General features: G+C 41.5%; 1 protein-coding gene across 1 annotated transcript in view; it reads left to right on the forward strand.

Moving 5' to 3' along the window:
- The first annotated feature begins 2,006 nt into the window (after positions 1 to 2,006).
- mapk8ip3 (mitogen-activated protein kinase 8 interacting protein 3) overlaps positions 2,007 to 15,624 on the forward strand; it is a 46,842-nt gene continuing 33,224 nt past the window's right edge. Inside the window, exons 1-4 of the mRNA XM_010768013.1 lie at positions 2,007 to 2,997; positions 9,341 to 9,461; positions 10,099 to 10,169; positions 10,755 to 10,846. Of these exons, the coding sequence (XP_010766315.1) occupies positions 2,692 to 2,997; positions 9,341 to 9,461; positions 10,099 to 10,169; positions 10,755 to 10,846 (590 nt within the window). The 5' untranslated portion in view covers positions 2,007 to 2,691. The remainder of the gene's footprint in view (positions 2,998 to 9,340; positions 9,462 to 10,098; positions 10,170 to 10,754; positions 10,847 to 15,624) is intronic.

Consider the following 15,624-nt stretch of genomic DNA (forward strand, 5'->3'; position numbering starts at 1 on the left):
GCAAGTAGGGCAATGACCAAATGTAATGCACACACTTCAGAAGAAGATCCTTATCAGCCTTTTTGTGAGACACTTATTGCGATTATATTTGCTTTAAATTAATACGGCATGACAATTGCGTTACTCTTTCCATCTCTCTTGCAGAGTGAAGTGCATGATAAAGTTCTGACCATGGAAAGCTGAATTCTTACATCTTGTCTTGTCAATGGGAAAAAATATGAAGGTGAGTCCCTTTTCTGAGGATATTTTGAATTGTATTCAGATGGATGGGGAAACGGTGTTTCACTGAGGAGATATAATTAGTCCACTATCAGTCCAAACTGTCCGTTATTTTAATTTGATATGGTCTCCCAGTTTCTCTATCTGCACTCTCCTAATATTTCTTATTTTACTGAAGTTAGTTATAGATAATCTCAGTAGATTTCATATTTATTTTTTGGCATTTGACGCCTTTTGAATGCAAGGTAGATTCTGTTTTACATGATGCACTTTTGTCCCTATTTACTGCAGAACAAAACTTAGAAATTACTTTGTATCAACAGAGCTGTTTCCTCTGGTATTAATACACATGTGTGTATAGTTCTCATATACTGACCCCTTGAGACAAGATGTGCATAGCCTACTTAATTAAGCAACATCTTCAATACAGATGATTCATGAACTAGACGGGGGTTTTCTATAACCAGCTGAGCACTAATCCTTTGAAAACACAACTTTAAAATATTTTAAATAAAAAATATACTTTGTGTTGCCAGTGTTAGGTTAAGAACAAATGTTTTAAATAGAGAATGCATTGTCATTATTATTACATTGTAGCACCAGCAGGTACTGCTGCGGTCTTTGGTAAAGTGGAATATGAAGACAACACCACTTCCGGTTTTCAACTTCCAAAATAAAACTACCGTCAAGCTGGGGACTGTAAAGCAGGCCTTCCAGAGACAGGGTACTGAGGTCATGTCCTCAGTATTTCTATGAAAATTGGATATTTATTTACTATTATGGGGAATAACAGTTAAAAATATATGTGAACAAATACATTCGAGAAATATGTTGACATTTAATTTTTTTGGGAGACTAATCATTAGAGACTAAACATGTAGGTATTGGGTTTAGTATTAAGCTGTAAGTATATACAATAGGCTACTTGATCCTAAAGTTAGTGCTGAATGTAGGAGAGAGGACTGTATTAATGAAGCCATTTAAATGCCATGGCTGCCATGTAAGTGCCTACGTTTTTTACTAACTTACTTAAGTATTACTAGTCTTTGTATTAAATATGTGGTCTCTAAACTGAGATGAGCATGACCAAAACATCACATAATATCATCACATAACTGCAGAAAGCCACCACCAGAGCATAACCCTAACCCTAACCCATGTAGAGATGGGGAAAGAGAAGCCACTTTTTTAATACCACAAGGGGGAAATCAGTTTTCATATAAATAAAGATACCCAAATGCATAGGTCGTATACACATTAGACCTGAATACAAATGCATGGATCAAAGAAGCTGCCATGTTTTATAGCTCCAGGGTTCGATGCCTTGCTAAAAGACAGCTTGGCAGTTAATGAGGTGAACTGACACCTCTTCAGATACCAATCCACACTCTGTACCTTTATCGATATGGACTTAACCCGTTGACCCTTCTGCTCTCAAGACAAGTCTCTAAAGACTGACCTACCGCTGCACCAATCAAAGTTTATTTTATATTTTGAATATCATTTTATTTTCCTTTATGAGATAAGATTAGATTACAATTGTATTGTCAATGCACAAAGTACAACACAATGCAGTTTGCATTCACCCAGAAAGTGCAAAGAGTAGGAAAGTGCATGAGCTTAGAATAAATATTATATTTCAATCCCTATGTCCTTCTGGACTGCCTATGAACGGCCCGACGGGGAGAAAGCAATGTTTTGAATGTATTGGTCTCAGTCAGATATAATTGTCTAATTTTGAAAGCGTGAAGCTGACATCCGGTTCAGTCCCCCTGACTTGACGCACTTCGTCCGCTTGCTCAATGCAGACGGGGTGACGTCAGTCGGTCAGCTGGCTCCTGCATCTGAAGGCAGGAGAGCCTCTCCCATTGGGAGACATCACCATCACCGCCCGAGCCTGGCCATCGGCCGCCCGCAGGAAGGAAGGGGAATAAAACATGGAGGACACGGTGTTATTATAGTTGCGGATCGGGCGTCAGTGGGGATCGGGAGATTATTTATTAATATATTTATTTATTTATTTCCCTTGTCAGCAATGGCCGGGGTCCATGGCTGCGGCTGCTGAGAGGCAGGTGCAATATCATCGACATTTCATTTCTCGGCATGGGCTCAACGAGGGCCGATCCACAGGCTGCTCTACACGCCCTCTGCTCCCCGGATACCACGCTGTCTGCGGGGGGAGAGGAATAGCCGGGCCGCGTCTGGAGGTGTGGATGAGGGGGGCCTCTTTACATCAAAATATTAGAGCCAGTAATTTCAAGGTTATGCGCCGTTACACACAGCAACAGCCAGGCTTCCTTCAGTGAATCAGTGCATGCTGCAACATGACATAGGGTTGGTGGGCTTTATTTTAAGGAAACACTGATTGAATCCACCTTTTTCTGCATAAGAGGATCCAAAACCTTTTGACAGGCCTGAAAAAACTGTTGAGCCTCCTCATCTGGAAAACAGAAGCCGGTTCCAGCTGCCAAGATGATGGAGCTACAGATAGACGAGGTGGTGTACCAGGACGACTACGGCTCCGGGTCCGTGATGTCGGAGCGGGTGTCGGGCCTGGCCAACAGCATCTACCGGGAGTTTGAGAGGCTGATCCGCAGCTATGACGAGGAGGTGGTGAAGGAGCTGATGCCGCTGGTGGTGAACGTCCTGGAGAACCTGGACGGGGTGCTGACGGAGAACCAGGAGCATGAGGTGGAGCTGGAGTTGCTGAAGGAGGACAACGAGCAGCTCATTACCCAGTACGAGAGGGAGAAAGCGCTGAGGAAACAGGCGGAAGAGGTGAGTCACTCCCCCGGCTCCGATGGGCCTCTGCCCGCTCCATCACGTCCAGCTTCACGCTGCATCCTCCCTGTGTCACGGTGCCCTGTCTGAACTGCCTCACCAGACATGTGACTCATGTTTAGGGCTGTGACAGCAGATTATTTTTAGTGTCAATGTACTGCAGACACTGCTGACCTATGTGCAGCAGCAGCAGACCAATGACCAATGTGCAGCAGCAGCAGCAGTGACTTCTATGAAGCTCTTAGAAATACAATCTATACCCCTATATAGACTTATATTGGGTTTTAGTAGAACTGCTTATAACTAGGCTCACCCATTAGAAAATGTACTTTCTTTTTCTAAAAAAGGAAGACCAGACATTACCTGTTCTGTTTAAATTACCATTACACGTTTGTTTTTGTTGAGCTGTTATCAGTGCTAGGTTTTAAGTGTGGTAATTCAAAATCAAACATCCTGCAAAATACAAATTATTTAGACAAAATCATGCTATTCCAAACCTGCTTTCTAGTAATATCATACATGTCAAGATGTGCAGGTCAATGTGAAGTCACTACAGACAAAGGAATGTTTAACAAGAAATCTGTTGCAGTGGAGTAAATATATGCAGTACAAGTACACACTGTCATGAAAACCTATTAATATGTATGGACAACAGCATTTGTATTTACTATAACAACTACTCATATACTACTAGGTTTGCTAATACCACTGTAGTATTTTTGGACCTTGTTCAGTTTTTACTTTGACAGGTATTGCTGTCACAACAACTGCAGCTGCAAATACTACCTTCCCCATTGTTACTACAACTTACTACCTTCCCTATTGTTACTACAACTTACTCCTAACAGTATTTCCACTTCTGCACACCATAATGCCAACACAAAATATGACCAATATACAATACAAATCTCACTTTTTAAATAAAATAAACGAAATTAGTCTCCTTTTTAGTGCCCTTTGTAAGGTCCGAGGTGACACTTTGTACAGTTAAAGTATATATGCAAATGCCTGAGCACACAATATGCAAACAGAACACCAAGTAAGGACATGATAGCGTAGAAACACTACATGGTGAAAAAGGGGCAGTCTGCACAGCTCTGACAGAGGACATGTTTAAGCACAACTCAGTGGGCGTTTACACTAAAAAAACCACAGCAAGAACAGGGACAAGAACAACAAAAGTGGACATCAATACAGAGCTATTACATTACCGGCCAAGCTCCACCTCCAGCAAATCGTTTCCACCTCTCTGACCGGTGTAACAGCAGCCGTGGGATCCGGCAGGTTTTCATAAAGCAACTTTAATCCTCCTCCCATCCAAAGAGGCCTCAGCATATCACTGTCTGCAGCCCTGCTAGCCTCAGCTTAGCTCAGCTTTCATCATCTGCTCTCCCGACACTGTGCTTCCTCCCTGTGGCGCTTATCTAGTTTGTTTTCACTTTAAGCTGTTAATGAGGAGAGGACTCTCTTGGTGTGTTAACATTTCAGGGTTAGGATATTTAAGCTTATTTTAATGTCATAGTATTAAAGAAATGTAGTTGCGTTGTTAGGAGCTGAGCCAGCTGAAGCTATTTTAATTGACAGATGCCAACAGGTCAAGACATGTTTTGTTTTACTAAATAGTGACTTAAACTTCAACTGAAAGTGTCTTTGTGATAACTTGCTGGTGATGAAATAATCTTTAACAATACTTTCTGTACTTTGATATAGAAATCTAAAGGGTCTAAATCAGACAATGTGCTGTTGGAAGAGCTATCCTTTCTTTGTTAAACAACACAAGATGTAATGCTGGTAAAAGCCTCAATGATAAAACATGCTTCAAAGCAGACTTCATCTCTGCCAAGGTCTTGAATATGACACTGTTTATCTCAGTTAATAACCTTAACTCAGTTGCCTGCCTGCTTCCCTTGTCTTTTTCCCAACGAATGATACATTTCCACTCACCAGACCAGATTTGAAACTTCATATGTGACAGACATGTCCACAACATTCCCCTTTTTATAATAATGATACACTTTGCATTATCAATTAGATCTTTATTACTTATGTTCTCTATCGAGTGAAGGTTGTGGTGAGATTGATGCAGAGTTGTAGGCTGTTTTGTTACTCTGACTGACAGAGGCTCTGAGGCAGTTGGTGTTAAAGTGTCTTACATATAGCGTATATTTATATTCTTTTACTATTTTAATGCCTTCACCAAAAGTTGTTTTTTAAATTGCACCCACACCTATTAAATGATAAGCGTTGTCATTATATTTTATTGAGACCATTAAGTAGTTTGTTATCTAAATCACAGGCGGCACAATATGTGTTTAAGACAACATTTTTTACCATAATACCATTTAGAATATAGTATTATGGTGCTGCAGAGATGTCTTGGTATCCAAATATTATTTTTAAGAGTGATCAAAAAACATTCTTTTTGTACAGATCCTGGCAAAAATCACACCATAGTAATTTTACATTTGATTTAAAGCTCTAATATCCTGAATCATATCCGTGAAGATGATCCCATTTTTCTCAGTCCTAGACTTATTAATATCTTCTGCATTTTAAAAGGTAGCAATTGACTCGGTTATAATCTAGTGATCTCTTTATGGTCAAGTGTATTTGATTGTTTCTTGATCTTCTGTTTTCTGAACTCTCTAAGATTATGTTAGCAGCCAGTGAGAGAAGTCAATTACATTACATTAGGTTATACATTTCAATGGAACAAATAAACAGAGAGACAGTTTTGTCAGACTCTCACAGGGGTATAATGGGGGATGGGACAGTAGTGAGGGGTGGGGTAACATAGGAAATCAATAGTACACATAGCACACTGAGGGAGTCTGGCACTGTAACCTGATTTGTGTTTATGATGAGCAGAGACGGAACAACAAAATCAGAAACAGAGAAAGAGATTGACGGTTGGAAAGCTGCAGTAAGAGCGAGTTAAAGCACAGGCCAGATCTGACAGCAGGAGAATAACAAAGAAAAGAGTGTGACGGAAAATCTCAGAGCCTGACAATAACCCTCCCTTCCACAAGACGAGCAGAAAGCGGCTCATATTACAAGGTTGTTCGACTCGAGCTAATGGTAAACAAAGCCACAGTCTGCTTATCACGCAGCCTTCACTAGCACAACCAGCATTACAGTTACTACAGCCACGTTAACAAATTCAGCCATTTTGTAGCATCCTCCTTGTTGTTTCCTGCCTTGTTTGTCTGGGGCCGCCTTCTGGAACGATCCATCACTCTGTATCAAAGTGTGATGACAGTAACGTTGATAATCTGCCTCTCACTATTCTCCTAACGTGCTGTCTATGAATGGATTTACTATTGTGAGCAGTTCATAGATAACTGTTTTGAACTAATCCGCTTCAATCGAGAGCTGCAATGATTTATTGATTATTCAATCGACCCAAATATAACCGCCAACAATTTAGACATTGGATTAGTTGTTGTCGTTCAAAAAAGGTAGAAACAGTTTTGTTTTTTTCAGCCTCTGAAATAGAAGAATTCCTGCTTTTCTGTGTGAAAATCTCATGGTCTTCAGAGAACACTTAAAGACATGACTTTTGCTCTTAAGAAAGTGGGATTGACTTTTTTGCACTGTTTCATAAAATGTCAAGTCATTGAGGAAAAAATCATTAGATTAATTAATTTAGAAAATAACCTTTTCTTGCAGCCCTACTTTAATTCTTGGCCTGCAGATTAGGTCACCTAACATGCATCTTGACATGTGACTTGAGAACTTGAACGTATTTTAAACATAGACACATGCTAAAGCCTTTTCTCCCTGTATCTCAGGAAGTACACGGTGTAAATATCTGGAGGTGTGACAACATTACAGTCAAATGCATTTAGCTACAGTTCCTCAGGGAAGCACATTATGTTTACTCTGTCATCACAAGGTTTCCTAATCACTTATTCAAACTGGATTCCACCCTATAAATACACATTTAAAGTATTCTACCTGTGTATTTAATGTTTGCATAACTCAAATATCCTATGGGTAAATGCATCAATATGTTTTTAAAGAATCTAGTCATACATTATGTACGCTGTAACTCTTAAATGTTATAATAGTAGAGAGATGAGAGAAGGCATTTAAAGAGTGTTATTTTAGGCAGGACAGGATGCTCTGAAGGTAGAGCTACTGAAAAGCATTGTGATGGTGCCTAGTTTTAGGCCATTTTAAGTAGGTCATTACATCATTTGGTACCACTTTACAATAAGACTACACTTATAAAGGATTCATAAAGGGTTATTAATTAGGTTGTGAACACTTTATTAATCCTTAAGAACCATTTATAAACCAGTTCTAACAGTTTTCATACATCAACACAGGCTCACTATTTGGCAAGATGACTAAGCCTTACATTGGCTACCTAGCTTACTTCGTCTTCTTCATCAGCCAGCATCCTTGGTATCTGTTGTTCACTGAGTTGATTCTCCCCCCTTCCATCTTTATGTTTCTTGGCATCTCTTTATGACCATTTATTTATGAGTTACTAACAATTTATAACTGCCAAAAGGGAGCCTTATTGTAAAGTGTAAAACACATTCCCATTTATTAATGAGTTACTACCATTTCTAATAAGGCTTAGCAGTACAGATAAATGTGGGCTCACAATTTTGGCAAGCAACCGGTTTATCTCATGTCTTATAAAAGCTTATTAATGATTTATAAAGTGTTCACAACCTAATTAATAAATGAATTACAAACTATTGGTAAACCCTTTATAAGCAGGGGTACATAAGTGGTACGTAGGTATGCATGCGCGGCAACAATCTGAAATGCGTACAGTCACTTGTGTCACAAAGCGCATTTGCGTACCGACGTACTTGTGAAGCTTTTCCAGAAGGCGGTTAGATCGCCGGACGACAGAGTCGGTCTCCGTGTGCACAGACAGGGCTGCTGTTAACGTCGGTCTGTACAGCAGGGANCTGGGCTCACAATTTTGGCAAGCAACCGGTTTATCTCATGTCTTATAAAAGCTTATTAATGATTAATAAAGTGTTCACAACCTAATTAATAAATGAATTACAAACTATTGGTAAACCCTTGATAAGGGTAGTCTTATTGTAAAGTGGTACCCATCATTTTAATAAATACACCTAATAGGGGAGGTGTGTGGCGCATTAGATTAGTGCGCTGGTGTTGGGATCAGGGGGTCACAGGTTCAAACCCCACTGCTGTCAGCATGTCGTTGTGTCCCTGAGACACTTCACCCCAAATTGCTCCTGTGGGGATTGCCCACAGTATTGAGTATGTAAGTTGCTTTGGATAAAAGCGTCTAACAAGTAACATGTAATGTAATACAAGCAGAAACCCTTTCCTGCTGCTTACTTTGTTTGAATTAGTCATTGTTTTTGTGTAAGGCACTACATAACACTATGCTGCTCATCATATATGAGTATTTCATGTTAAAAAAAGATGGAAAATCCAATTGTTTGTGTAGTCAGGTGGTTTATTTCACATACTTGTTTTTCAGTTATTACATTGGTAGCAAATGCTCACAAAACAACACAGTATCTACAGACGGGTGTTTATTTAGCTTGTCAGTTTATAATAACATGCAAATTGACCTTTGATTGAGTCGTGTTTTTGTCATTAGGTTGACTTGCTCTACAAACCTGGCTTTTTTAATAAGCCTGCAAGAAGAGTAAGATCTCTCCAACCTATCACCCTCAGAGTCAGATACAATCAGCAGCAGAAAGGATTAATTGGTTCATTTCCTGCTTAAATCCACTCTGCATATGACCAACAAGTAGTGGGAGTGTTGTCTGCCGGATATCAATATTAGTTTCTGTGTCAAACTGAAGGTCTTTATATTATAGCAAGTGCCTTTGTGTGCATTGAATATCTGCTGCAGGGTCCTGGTTGAATAGTCGCCCTTCAGTCAGAGGATTACAGTGTTAAGACTTTGTGGACTGCTGAACTGAAAAAAGGAGGACATTGTGAAGAGTTTTATAATAAAAAAGAACAAAAACAAACAGGGAAATGGAAGTAGACTGCTCTGTGTTTGAACATTGCTCAGCCACAGAGTTTATGTTTACACTGTATAACCAGCTGAGGTATTTTATAGGGCTGCTAAAACCTTTCTCCAAGAGACAAAAGCTTTAAAAGAATGATTTACTGTATATTGAAAACACTTTTTCTTTTACTTATTAACTCTCAACAATTCTATTATTACAGTACATGCTGTCTATTAGCCAAAAGCATAGTAGCCCTAATCTTAGTCTGGTGTTTCTTTCCATATTGAACCAACATGTAATCTAATCATCTTTGGTGCAGTTTATGAATGTATTCCCAGCTGTTTTACACATCTTTGTTCCCGTTTCCTCCTTTTTAGAAATTCATTGAATTTGAAGATGCGTTGGAAGCTGAGAAGAAGGATCTGCAGGTGCAGGTGGAGTTTCTGGAGCTGCAGTCCAAACAGCAGGAGCTCAAATCAAAGAACTACTCCGACCAGAGTGAGTGGGAAAACATCCCAGCTGATAACGTCTGTGTTCTTACAATTTAATGAACGTGCAGCACATGTGACTGTTTCTTCACGGGTGTCTCTGTTAGAGTTGAGAGCTATAGTCAGGTCCAAGTTGATCCTTACACATAACACAACGAGAATATAAACAAAAACATCCAGTTGTGACTCATGGCCTTTAGCTAGGTCTGGGGAGTATGACCAAAACCTTCTATCCTGATGTAGATCATTTCATATCTTCATGGATTTCAGGATATAGTTGGTTTTCTGGGAAATTACCCAACATCTGTATCTTTATGGAAAAAACCCAAAACACATTGTGAATTGTACATTTTTATCTTTTATTTAATGTCACTGTTAAATTGAGTTAAATAAACTGTCATGAAGCCCCAGTTCCCCTCGGGACAAATTAAGTATTTGATTCAGATTTTGATTATCATAAAGCCTATTTTTGCAATCTCCTCTGGGATTGGCATGTCATGTTTTCTTATTTGATGCTGTCAGGATTCCCAGTGGTTTACTGCAAGTTAGCTTGAATAGTAACTTAGAAAATACTCCCTGGTAAGTCTTTGCTCCAACTATTATAATCCGTACTCTTTTCTAAACTGTTTTCTATCTCTGTCTCCCAGTCGTGCGGTTGGAGGAGCGAGAATCAGACATGAAGAAAGAGTACAACGCTCTGCACCAGCGCCACACTGAGGTGAGGGCAACATTCAACTTCACAACTGGAGTCTCAACGCATTCATCTTAGCTTCATCTTGAACATTCCCATTGTTATATCTACAAACTCAACCGAAGACACATGCCTGTTAACTAATGCCAATTTGATTCCTGCTATAATGACCACCCTGAAACCTATTGCTCCATTTTACATTCCAGGCAGCCATTGATTTCATCTTAGAAAGCAAGTGCAGACATGTTTGTTAGTCTTATTGATTATCTGTCACAACAACTATTCATATATTATTGGTTTTCCTGGAAAGTACAGAAACACAATACAGAACAAAAGGTAATTCAATAAGGGTCACCATTACCACCTTCGTGTGTTTTGTATTAAATAAACAGCAATATGCAAAAGCCCAAGTGTGGTCCCTTTGAGATTAAGAATCCCATGGTCCTTGGCGTTATCAAAATATTAGACTATTATTAATGTATATTATCCAAACTTCTTTACTTACCCATCCAGGAATATCTCTGATGCTTTCTTGTCCATGTCCTAAACATATAACTTTCCTCTCCTTTTCTTCTCACATGTTCCCTTTTTGTTTGTCATTGTGTATCTCAGATGATCCAGACATACGTCGAGCACATAGAGCGGTCCAAAATGCAGCAGGCGGGGAGCAACAGCCAATCAGAAGGCACGGGCTGTGGACGAACGTGAGTTATTTTAACGTGTGTGTTGGTGTGTAAAGGTTGTTTGTATATCTATCACCCATTGTGTTGTTGCTGATGTTTCATGTTTTGTCCTGAATGTATTAGGCTTCACATGATTCAAAATGCTCATTGATGCTGGTCCTTGTTTGTCAGTAAATACATGAACAGCTGATACGCTTGACTTATAATATTCTATTTGAGGAATAAGATTAGGATGCGTAGGATTTTTTCTGACTCATGTGATCCAAACATTTCCAATAACCTTAAAGCCAGAGGCAAATATTTGTTTAAAAAAAGACAGATGTTATCATCGTGTTTTTATCTACAAAATATTCTGCTCCAAGTCATATTTGTTGGCATTTAGCTTTTCGAAAACAACCTTGTCACTGCTGTCAAATTGTGCAGCCTTGTGGGAAATCATTCAAAAGAAGAAAATCTGAAGTTTATTTTTCCGGCTCGCAGTATCCAGCAGTCGGCCAGCCCATGAGTCATGAATATTTATAAGCACGAACAGAGAGGAGGAGTGAGACATCTGCTGTAGCTACTGAAGCTGAACTGCATTTGTTATGTTCACTAAACAGTATCTTGAATATCGATCCACTAAACTGTCTCCTTCCTAAAACTGAAAGTCTGTATGAACCAATAGAAACAGAGGACTGTGTTTACTTGTGATGGTTTGCTCATCATTTCCTTAGGATAGTGGTCATAATGATTGAATAATAAACATTAATGAGACTTACAAGATTCATAACTTCTTAACAAACGGCTGAGCAGCTTAATGGAAACTAAGAATAATCTTAAAAAAGCAATTAAATAATACTTGTGTGTGTGTGTGTGTGTTTTCATATGTCATGGCATGTTCATGTCACTTGTCTCTCTCTAATCACTGTCTGTCTGTTTGCTGGCTTGCTCTCTGTTGCTGCTGTTTGCACAGTCAACGCCACACATGGAGGAAAAGGTAAATCCCTCACGCCCCCCCCCCTTGATTTGCTGATGCCCCCAACGCGCCTAAACACCCTATTTATAAAAGTGTTTCTTTATGTGTTTGGGTTAGTAGTTAAGATGCTTTTGACAACATTTTATTGCCTTGAATGTATACATCCCCTTGCATTCTGATAACAAATAGGGAATGGTTCAGAGATTATGTTAAGAGATGCATTATGTTCCAGTTTTATCCTCTTTTCCCTCATGGGTTGCCAGTCAGTCTTTCTGTTTGATCCTGCTTTGCTTGCCTTATTTGCCCTTCTACCAAAAGTGAAACAATAGTATTCATCAAAGATGGAAGCATTTATATGGAAATACATTCATACAAAATAAACTGTAATAGGTATCTGTAGCAGTTCATGTAATGTTGTGCTACTTTCTGATGTGGGAAAAACAAGATCTCAATCTAGCATTACACAAACATTACATTACATTGCATTTAGCTAACGCTTTTATCCAAAGCGACTTACAATAAGCGCGTTCGACCAACAAAGTACAAACTTGAAGAAAACACAATCATATAAGTAGTAGTTCAAGTGCTACTCAACTGGCTTTAGATAAGCCAGTCCTTTATTAGTATATAAGTGCTTTGTTAGTAATTCTATCGCTCGAAGTGGAGTCGAAAGAGATGGGTTGTCAGTCTGAAGAAGATGTGTAAGCTTTCTGCTGTCCTGATGTCAATGGGGAGCTCATTCCACCATTTTGGAGCCAGGATAGCAAACCCACGTGTTTTTGCTGATAGGAACTTGGGTCCCCCTCGCAGTGCGGCTGCAGCGAGCTGTTTGGCTGATGCAGAGCGGAGTGCACGTGCTGGGGTGTACGGTTTAACCATGTCCTGGATGTAGGAAGGGCCAGATCCATTCGCAGCATGGTACGCAAGTACCAGTGTCTTGAAGTGGATTCTAGCAGTTATCGGAAGCCAGTGAAGGGAGCGGAGGCGCGGCGTGGTGTGGGAATATTTAGGAAGGTTGAATACCAGACGAGCCGCTGCATTCTGGATGAGCTGCAGAGGTCGGATGGCACAAGCAGGTAGACCAGCCAGGAGGGAGTTGCAGTAGTCTAGGCGTGAGATGACGAGAGCCTGGACCAGAACCTGCGCTGTTTTCTGGGTCAGCTGGGGACGTATCCTCCTGATGTTGTAAAGAGTGTATCTACAGCAGCGGGTTGTTAGCAGCTATATTTGCAGTGAAGGACAGTTTGTTATCTAGGGTCACACCCAGATTCCTTGCAGTCTGAGTCGGGGAAACAACAGAGGTGCCGATGTTGATTGTTAGTTCAAGAGTGGGACAATCTTTTCCCGGAAGGAAAAGCAGCCCAGTTCGTCTTGTTCAAAGGTTGAGCTTGAGTGGGGGTTTGGAGCAAGACTCCACTAAGAGGGATTTGTCTGAATAAGACCCCAAAGCAGAGATGCGTGGCGACGACCCTGGGGGGTCCTCTGAGCGGGGAAAGGACAGAATTAGTTGGGTGTCATCAGCGTAGGCAGTGGTATGGGAAAAAAAACCATGGCGAGCTTAATGAAAAACTGGATCCCCGAAGGCGAGGTTTGGTGTACAAGGAAGGAAGAAGGGAGGGGGAAACCCAAGGGACCAGAAGGGGCCTGAGGGGACCCCCCTGTAAGTTAATTGACAAGGGGGTCCGGACCGGACCCTCTTCCCAAGTTACCCCTGGTAAAGGTGCGGTCTTTGAGGTTATGAGGTTTAGAGAGGAAAGTGGCCAGAGCCTGAACTCCAAGTTCTTGAAGGAGGTGGCAAGGAGGGACCTGATTGGGTTCACCGGTCCGAATGCAGCCGACAGATCCCGAAGGTGAATGACAAGAGGGAGAGGGGAGGCTCTTTAGCAGTGGGTCCCAGTTTCCCTCGAAGGGGACAGCAAGGGAGAAGCAGTTTTTCGCCCTGTTGAGTGGACCTTTCCCCCCTTTTAGAAACCAGACCTGGGGTTGGCGGATCCAGAAGGGTTTTTGTTCCTGAATGGAGATAACAGGAAGGTTGTTTAAGAACAGCCGCGTTCAGCGTTTTTAGACAGGAACGGGAGGAGAGAGGAAGGGCCCCTGTTGTTTTAATAAACATCAGAAAAATGGGGGGTTTGGAGAGTGGGGGGTTTTCTTTTAGGAGAGGGTTTACTCTTGACCTCCCATTGGAGAGTGGTTTTTTTTTGGAAGTAAACCGAGTTAGAGGAAAAAGTTGTTGGAATAAATGGGGTGGAAGAAAGCAGTAAGAATATAAGAAGCGGATATTTGAAAGGAAGGGGTTTTTTTGAGGGGAATAGGGTCCGAGGAAGGTTGGTAGGACCCGGGCAGAGGGGTTAATGAGGGGGGTAAGGAACTCAACTTAAGAAAGAGGAGGGGGGAGAAGGAGGTCAGTGGTGTTGGGGGTTGGGGGAAAGGGAGTGTCCCTGGGTGACCAAAGCCGGTGAGTAAAGGTGAGGTTCAGAAAAAAGGAAGAGCCGAATATCAAAATCAAACCTTTTTTTTCAAGTGGTTTAACAAAGGTCGCTTGGACAGAAAGGGAAAGGAGGGGGAAGGGGCCTTTGGGGGGGGTCCAAGAGGTGGGGAGAAGAAAATGGAAAAAATAGTTTTGGGGTTTGGAAAAAATAAGGAAAGATTGGATCTTATCTTGAAGAAAAGTGCTTTTTTTTGCCTGGAGAAGATGGAAGCATGAAAAAGAGGAAGAGGAGAAGGCCCCTGAATAGGTTTAGGAGGTCCCGTCTGGTGTTTTGGATTTCCCACCATTTCCGCTCTGCCTGCCCGAAGGAATGGTCTATTTACCACGCGTGCGTTCCCCCCCATTTAGCCCAGGGAGCAGGGAGGGGACCTGACCAAAGCCTGCCCGAGATGTGGGAAGAGAACAGAAGGAGTAGTCCAGAGAGGATGGGAGAAGAGTAGAGGAGAGGGTTTTCCTCAGCAGAGTTTGGAGCAGGGTTGGGGAACGAGTTTCCCAGAGGAAGGGAAGGGGGGCTGGAGAGCACAGGATGAAGGCAAAAGGTAGAGGGGAAGGGAGGGAAGGAGGTACGGCGGACGGTGCAGGAAATGAGAAAGAAGGATTAGTTTTTGGTTTGTTTGGAAAGGGGTAAAGAAGGAAATGGAATGAAAGAAGTTGGGGGATCGGAATTGGTTGGAAGCGGGTTTAAGAGAGGTTAGAGTAGAAAGCCAGTTACTTGAGAAATATGAAAGATCAAGGGACCATTGCCAAGCGTTATGAAAGTTTGGGTGGGGGATTGGAGAACAGTTGAGAAAGCAAAAGGTTTGGTTTAACAGAGAATGTTTTAGTTTCGTCCTATCCTTCCCCTGTCTTGGAGGTTGCAAAAGTCCTCCGAGAAAAGTTAAGCGGGAGGGCCAGTTCAGGGGATTGTGGTGGAAGAGAAGGATGATCTAATTCCCTCCAGGAAAAGTCCCCCCAAGGGCTGGTTTTGGACGGTAGAGGACACAATGGTTTTAATTGGTAATAGGATGGGGTTACTTGTGAAAACGGCAAATGGATTCAAAGGGTGGGAAAAGGGGGTGAAGGTTAGTGTTAGTCTTGAAAAGAAGGGAAAAGGCCTCCAGTTTTGGGAAGAGAGAGCAGGAGACCAGTGGACACTCCCTCTGCCAGGAGGGGTTGAAGTGTAAAATGGGGGAAGAGGAATATGCTGTGGGGAAAAGAGGAGGCCTGCCTTGGGGTGGATTGTGGTTGGATGGAGTAATCCCCCCCAGGTTTCTCAAAGTGGAGGAGGGCCAGAAAATCCAGAGACTGAAAGGGAAGCGTAAAAAGCCCGCCAGAGAATGGAATCCAGCTTAGGAAAAACCAAGCTGACCTGGGCAG

Source organism: Notothenia coriiceps, unplaced genomic scaffold (assembly GCF_000735185.1).
Source record: "Notothenia coriiceps isolate Sejong01 unplaced genomic scaffold, NC01 NC01_scaffold00004988, whole genome shotgun sequence".
Classification (NCBI taxonomy): Eukaryota; Metazoa; Chordata; class Actinopteri; order Perciformes; family Nototheniidae; genus Notothenia; species Notothenia coriiceps.